At 42.1% G+C, this 8,063-nt stretch overlaps 1 protein-coding gene across 1 annotated transcript; it reads left to right on the top strand.

Annotated features, from left to right (window-relative positions):
* Window positions 1–813: 813 nt before the first annotated feature.
* Window positions 814–5,215, top strand: lmnb1 (lamin B1; the record flags this gene model as incomplete). Its single annotated transcript, XM_035668448.1, is given in 7 exon segments — window positions 814–939; window positions 1,955–2,175; window positions 2,266–2,494; window positions 2,590–2,694; window positions 2,858–2,977; window positions 3,182–3,289; window positions 4,049–5,215. Coding segments are annotated over 7 exon segments (951 nt in total), but the record flags the coding sequence as incomplete, so codon positions are not given.
* Between the last annotated feature and the right edge of the window lie 2,848 nt (window positions 5,216–8,063).

Genomic DNA, 8,063 nt, shown 5'->3' with positions numbered 1-8,063 from the left:
AAAGGGACACAACCAGCAGGGGGGGTTTGAGCCGGCTGCCACCTCTCATTTGGTTAGCAAGTTACTGTAAAATTTTCCTCCTCACCAGCTACCATGAAAGTTTGGTTTGGACCCACAACATTTACAGGTCACACTCAATGACATCACTGGAGACAAGGTGTTATTTGTCACTCAAAGCATTTTTATCCGAGCTGTCTGCCAGGGACAATATTACAGTAGGTGTGATGTTAACTGATGTTGTTTTATTTTCATGTTCAGTAAATGACGCATGTGTCAACCTGTGGTTTCATGTACTGTGTTGGAAGAGAAGGTTGTTTGTTTTTGCTCTCTTGACTAAGTATACAGTTTGTATCACAGTATTTTCAGTTCCACTTTACTACTGTTTACACCAGCATGTGATTTTGTTGATATTCTGACCTTTTTGAGCACACATTTGCAATTGGACCTTTTGTGTGAGCCATCAAAACATGAAAAAAGAACAAATTCTTAAACAAGTGAAGGTTGGCAGCTTCAGGAAAAACACAGGTTGGCCTACTGCTTGTAGCACCACCACCAGAATAAATTCAAGAAGGTAAATGGCAGAATACAGTGCAATGCTTTGTGTAGTATGGTGACTGCATACACAGTGTGCAAGTAAGCAACAGTAAAGTGAAACTAACACGTATAAGAGAGCCAACATACCGTACTGCTCTTTACTAACTTCCGGCGTGTCAGGAAGTGACTGACACTGCTCGGTTCCTCTTTTGAGCTATAATGAGGAGGAAACACCGTTGATGTTGTTGACTATCGAACCATCTGTGTGTCTGTCTCCAGCTGGAGGACCTGCGTCGCTTTTCTGAGATGAACGGAGCATCAGCCAACATGGCCCGAGAGGAGCTCAGAGAGTCCGCCCTGAGGATCGAGAGCCTCACTGCCCAGCTGGCAGGACTGCAGAAAGAGGTTAGCATTTTATTCCACTCATTAAGTTAAGGTTGTGACAGAACAAGAACTGCTTTCCTATGCAGCAGTATGTGATAAAACCCTGTGAAATCGAAAGCCAGCCACCTTTATCTCAATCCAGGGTCCCAACGTGTCCTGAAAAATCTGGAGTTTTCCTGTAATGGAGATACCTGGACATTAGTTAAAATGACTAAGTATCTTGGAGATATGCTATGTTGTCCTGGAAGATTTTTTATTTCACACCCTTCACTCAAATCCCATACATAAACCTGGGTGTGTATTTTGCTTGAAACTCGAGTGTTGGTAGGATAAGATGCGTGGAGTAACACAAAACAAAAGGTTTCAATACTAGGCCTACCAATAACTTATATGAGAAAATATTTTGTGGGAAAATGTCCTGGAAAGGTCCTGGAAAATGAGTTCTGAGTAAATGGTACAAATATGCTGTCATGCTGCATTGAGGCAAAAGTTGAGCAATGTTTTTCTCAGCGTTTTTAGCTGGATCCCTCTGTGTTGGCACCCTTACTAATTTTTTTTCAAATTGATTTTATTCTTTACCATGTTAAATTATTGAACACTTCTCTCTTACTCTGCGCTGCTTGCCACAGTATTGTAAATCACAGCGCACCCTGCTGGATAGAGTTTGCAGCGACACCAATATACAGATACATCAGTGGGACTCTGCTACCACTTTCTCAGAACCTGCTTGTATTTATTAAAGTAATCTGCAAAAACAACGAGAAGGGCGGTGATACTGCACTGTTGAGCCACTGTAACTCACAACAGAGGTTGTTGCTGTTGAAACCTGCAGTAACACTCCAGGACTGTAATTGAAAAGTTAAAGAAAAACTTAAGCCAACAAATACAGCCCCCTTAGTATTTTATTTAGTCATGTTTCACACTGTATTTATTGTCCTCTCAGCAGTGATGTTATTTCAGCCAGTAACGCATTTCTTAAATTACACACGATTACGTGTTGTCTTGCTCTGTGACACACCTCCTCGTCCATATTCAGACTCGTGGCTGGCGTGATCGTATAATGGAGCTGGAGGCAGCTTTGGCTCAGGAGAAAGACACAAGTCGCAAGCTGCTGGCCGACAAAGACCGCGACATGGCTGAGATCCAGGCCAAGATGCTGCTGCAGCTGAACGAGTACGAACAGCTGCTGGATGTAAAACTGGCTCTGGACATGGAGATCAACGCCTACCGCAAACTTCTGGAGGGAGAAGAAGAAAGGTAGGGATGGCAATAGTTCAATTTCTGCTCATTTCTAACGCAGCCTCATCAGTGACCTGGATGTCGAACTGTGGTTTTTCTGCCCCCCAGACTGAAGCTATCTCCAAGTCCTTCGTCCCGTGTCACGGTGTCCCGAGCCTCGTCCAGCAGCCGCAGTGTGCGGACCACTCAGGGAAAGAGGAAGCGTGTTGACGTGGAGGAACAGGAAGCCAGCAGCTCGGTGTCCATTGCTCACTCTGCCTCAGCCACGGGATCCATCTGCATCGATGAGATTGATACGGACGGCAAGTTCATCTGCCTGCTCAACACCGGAGATGAGGTGAGCTCCATCTACCAAATGTTCCTGTGGAGATACAGCTGAACCTTTGTACATCAGAACTATTTCCTTATTGTTAATGATGGTGTCTGTCTCAGGACCAGGCCATGGTGGGTTATGAGATGATAAAGACAATTGGAAGTGCTGCAGCCACCTACAAGTTCACACCCAAATATGTCCTGAAGGCTGGCCACAAAGTCATGGTAAGAGGTTATACTGTCTGTCTGTCTGTCTGTCTGTTTGTTACAGGTCCAGTGTGTAACATTAGGTAAACATAAAATCCCTTTAAGGATGCATGGTGTATGCTCTGGGTTGAATATGACCGTGACTTTAGGGCTGTTTGAACCCTTTTGTGGCTGTTTGCAGGTTTGGGCGTCCAATGCCGGTGTGAGCTCCAAACCTCCCACAGATCTCGTGTGGAAGAACCAGTCCTCCTGGGGTTCAGGGGAGGATGTCCAGGTAGCACTGATCAACCCTCAGGGAGAGGTGAGACCACACACACACACACACACCCACACAATCTTTGTCACCAATTCTGAGTCTGTACATACAGATTGCAATAATTTGTCACCACCACCTCTAGGCTAGTGTATTAGTCACCCATCTGTACCCACATCTGGTCTTTGTTGCCCAGTCTGGATTTGTTTTTCTGGCAAAAAAGCTGAAGCAACATTTTTTTGTGTGTGGCAGGAGGTGGCAAAGAGAATCACAACATACAAGACAGCAGTAGAAGAGCAGGATGAGGACGATGACGATAGCGGAGTGGAGGCCATTGAGGAAGACCTCTTCCACCAACAGGTGAGACTACCAGCAACAGTGTCAGTACAGAGATTCCTCTGATACAAGTCCAACCCCCCACACACACACACACACACACACTTGTTTAAAATATTTACAGGGACACTTAGCCTCTGTTTACACCTGCTATTAACATGAGTGACCACTTGTGATCTGACTTCACTTCCCTGCTCTATATGCAAATAAACACTGTATTATTGTTCAGTTCCACTCCACACTGCAGCAGCCCTGCAGGAGAGACGCTCTGTGGTGCATTGTGGGATTTTATAACTGCATTTATGAGCAGGACACACACTGTTACTTTCTCTGACTGTGTGGAAATCTGATGTTTTCACATCCCAGATGGCAAACAAAACGTCTCTCCTGCCAGGCTCAGTATCCTGCTATATGCTATACAAACGGACACTGTTTTTACACAAACAAATAAATAACTTCATGTATTACATTTGCTAAATTTACAAGAACACCTAAACAATATTAAGAATTTGCCGTAGACTGTGTTTCACAAAGTTTCTCCTTACGCAACAAATCTTTAAATTGCATGTTTTTTTAATGGAGTCTGAACGCAGCTATGTGCCGCCTTAACCACCGCTGAATGTGGTCTGTGTGATCAGGTCTCAGTACGTCCTCAATGCGTCTTAGGCGCAATCTCTAGTAACCTTGCTCTGATGCACAGAGGAAGCTGCTGTCTGTCTGACTGTAAGGCATTGTAGGCCCATTGACGGCATGTCTGATGGTACCATGAATGTTTCTGTGCAGGGAGAACCTCACACTGCCAAGAGAAACTGCTCCATCATGTGAGCCCACCGCACCGACCAGCCACCTCCTCTGAGCCCAGCCAGTCTGCTGCCAACTGTAATTCTAGAACTATTTTTCTATCTTTTGTAGTGTATTTTAATAAAATTTATTTAATGTTTTTATTTCTTATCAAATCCGCTTTTGGTAGATGTATTTTCATCAGAAAAACCAAAATAACATTGTTACTGAACAAAGTTTGTAGAACCTATTTTCTTGTTTTAAAAACCATGCAAACAGTAGCTAAACTCGGCTTAAAGAAAACAATGGGTCAGGTGCTATGTCATTATTTTTTTTTTAATTAGCTTTGAATTTTGTCATTTTGTATTTTATCATTATTATTATTATTATTTTATTGATATATTTTAGGCTATAATTTATAAGAAAAAGCCACAGGATGTCAGTGATTAGTTTAGGTAATTAGATTGGTTTTTCAATTAGCTAAAAAAAAAAACCTACTGTAATATTTTTTTAAAATTTAATAAATTTGGGGCGGGGGGAAATACTAAAAGGACACTAAAATCTCCACAGTTAAAGGAGTTCATGTAATAAATGACTTCCTCCCATCAGTCAGAACCTTGACTGGACAAAATCTCCGAATTACACAATATGGAAGCCTGTTCAATCCTTCTAGTATGTTTAGAGAAAAAGCTCAAAATACCACGATTGTATGATTGTATTCATAAGGAAGTCAGGACAGTTGAAGTTTGTTGAAGGTGTTGAATTACCGTAAAGCCCCTCACAGTACGTGTAGGATTTGTGGCTTTGGCCACTCCTTGTTCTAGTATGAAACAGAACTGACCTGGGGACACTAAAGAAAATGGACTGAAAACTATAGCCTGCAAAAACTTGCATTTGCATACAGACGAAAGCTTAAGTCATCAGAATCATTTGACAGATTTGACATCACAATACAGCCCCCTACCCACAGGCGGGGGCTGTAATATGGTGTAGTGAAATGAATTTTCTAAGCTGACTTGGAATAAGCATCGCACCACTAATTAAGAAGTGTTGATTGTATTCTTAACTTTTGATATTGAAGTGTTTGAAGTTCTTTTTGTGTTGGTGTGTTACTATGCATGCTATGGCTGTAATCTTCATAGTTGAATGATTAAATGTAGTTTTCTTGTACTTGTGTTTCACTTGTTTTCATTCCAGTGGTACTGTGTAGAAGACAGGATAGTCATAAGAAATGTATATATTGGTATTAAAACATATAGCATAGCAATCAAGAAACCAGCAATATGATTCTAGAACAAAAGTAAATGTATATAACGCTGTATATGCCATTTACAGCGTCAGAGACCAGCACATAGCAGGTAGCTGTTTTGTAACTAAGAAATAAGTAAATGGTACTTAAAGTTTTGTTTTTCAGAGCATGGTATAACATTTGTCATATTTTCTAAAACTTTTACTACATCATGACAGTAGAACACGAGACAGATAATACATGAAAACAAGCGTCTAACACTTCTATCGGCAATGGTCTAGCTGGTGAATAATGGAGAGCAGTTATGCATCACACATGCCTGTACCTTTAATGTTCTTCGGTTTTTAGCTACGGGTTAGGATGAGGCTCAGAAGAACCCTGATTTTTTTTGTTTCGTTACACGATATATCAATTCCCGCTGACCTCGAACATATTGTTTCCTATTCTGGTCTAATAGTATATTCAACGTGTTTGTGAAAGTTTTCAGCAAATTGTTGATAGTATCATAAAAAACTTTATCTTAATTGTCAATATAAGTGTGGATATTCCACATTATTGTACTAGCAGATTATAAGATAAATACCTGTTATGGTGCATTTGGATTTCATTGTGCGACAGCATGTCTCGTTAATCACTCATAATATTTTTGACCTCTCAAAAAATTAATCGTACATATGAACTTGAAAATTACTGTGTTCATTAACATCTGTCCAGCAAACATCTCTACTTGTAAGTTTTTATTTGAACAGTGAGATAAACAAGCCTTAACCTCAGTTATATGCCCAGGACGTGTAATGCACCAAATAGAACCATCATGTGTTCAGGAAGAACCGGAGCACAAAAACTAAATTGACCTTGATTAGTATATAGCTTATAGAATGATGAGTTAATTGCATATTGGAGACCCACTACCTTATCATCTTTTTATGTAGTCACATTATCAGATAATGAGCCTTATTCTAGGACTGTTTTATCCACGGTCACTCACACGCAAAAATAGCTTTCAGAATTAGGAAGAAGACTCAGTGATGTATACGAATGATGACTTGAGCAGATGTAAGCAGCTCACAGACCGTTTTCCTCTGACTGGCATGTTCTTAATCATCAGTGGGTGATAGATAGACTTCTCTTTTAATTGAGAGCAGTATCTGTTCATAGCGATGACACCATTGCGTACGAGTTTTCTACATACTCCGATTGTCTGCAACCGAACAGGCTTCAGCGAACCCCTTACATTTACTCCTCCGTATTGCTCTTAGACATATCGACCTAGATGACTTACTATGAGGACTTGACGTAAACTCACGATTCGATTGAGTAGAGCCAAGCGCGTCACACTATCTGCAGAGAGTTTTTCGTGATGAGAGTCTCTGTGATTCGCTGAAAGCGCTATCAGGAACGTGCGATGCGTGCGTGGAGACCGGGCGCTGGCCAGGGGAGTTCTGTGATGTAAATCTACGCGCCCTGTGCAATTCATCGTTTGCAGTTCCTAACAGGCGCTGTCAGAGAGCCTACTTTCGAAGCAGAAATCATCGATGGCAGAGAGTACTCTCCTTGATAATATCCATCTTCGAGTATACCACAGGTAGCGCGAAACTCAGTTCTCATACCCGTAAACTGAACTTAATGACTAATGTCCCCTGACCATAGAGCCCTCGATTTTATCACAGACTGATTAATTTTTATTACTAGCAAAGTAATTTTTAAATAAGTAGAGAGTAATCAGTGGAGTCGCTATGTCTATCTGTGTCAGATGCTCTGTATACATCCGTTGCCATATAAGAATCTTCCAACTAAATGGTTTCGACACACCGGTTGGATACTTATGTTAATAGTAGACCCGCAATTCAGATTTAGCATGCTACTGTGGCATATCTTGATTGTACCTCATTAGGCTCGTTACAACATGTCTTTAACGTTGGAATACCTCACATAACGTTCGATGTAAGCACTGACATTCGGTGGATGATGGGCTGACAGTGCTTGCATGTCTTCGGTAGTTTCTCCATCATAAGACAAGGGAGGCTTCAGGGAACTTACAGCAGTGAGCGAGTGTAACAGAAAAGAGTTTGGATCTGTGACTTGAGACGAGAGAGCTATGAGAATCTGAGGACAAACTTTGAATCACACTCTCCTCATGGTCATTGCTGCATTGTGTGACCATTCTTATTTAACGCGGTCGTACTGATCCATGCTTGATCTATACTGAGTGGAATGCATCCAATCGGTGAGCTGATTTGTCTGCGCTGCATCCTTGCCGCTTCCAACTTCTCTTTCGTTAACGAGCTAACACAGATTCTAATACTAGATGACATAACCAGCAAATTTCTCAACATTAATGGTAAATGAACCTGCGTACTTGTATACGCTTTCTCAGCTCCTTCCGACCACTCAACCAGCACTTGTTACACTACGTGCCACATTCCACGCCTTTTCACACGCAATTTCACTACAGTGATGGCCGACTCGACGACCAGAACTCTCTCATCACCGTTACGGGAGCATTCCATTTGGGCGCGGTTAGTATCTCTCAAGGACACTTGTGAAATGCCAGGCTGGCAGGAGGCCGGGGAATCCAGAACCAACAACCTTCTGATCAGTGGACAGACCCGCTCTGCCTCTGAGCCACAGCACCCCTGGGAATGAAGAATCAATCTTTGCTCCCAGGCTGTAATTGGTGATCTGTCCAGGCTCGGTCGAGGTTCTTCCAATCCCCATTAGGAGCACGTAGGGAGGGAGCCGGCAGAGGAACTGATTGTTCCACAAGAT

Source organism: Morone saxatilis, unplaced genomic scaffold (assembly GCF_004916995.1).
Source record: "Morone saxatilis isolate NCDOM2014 unplaced genomic scaffold, NCSU_SB_2.0 Contig21, whole genome shotgun sequence".
In the NCBI taxonomy this organism is placed as follows: Eukaryota; Metazoa; Chordata; class Actinopteri; family Moronidae; genus Morone; species Morone saxatilis.
Note: the sequence above shows the minus strand (reverse complement) of the source record. Positions and strands in the feature narration are given on the sequence as shown.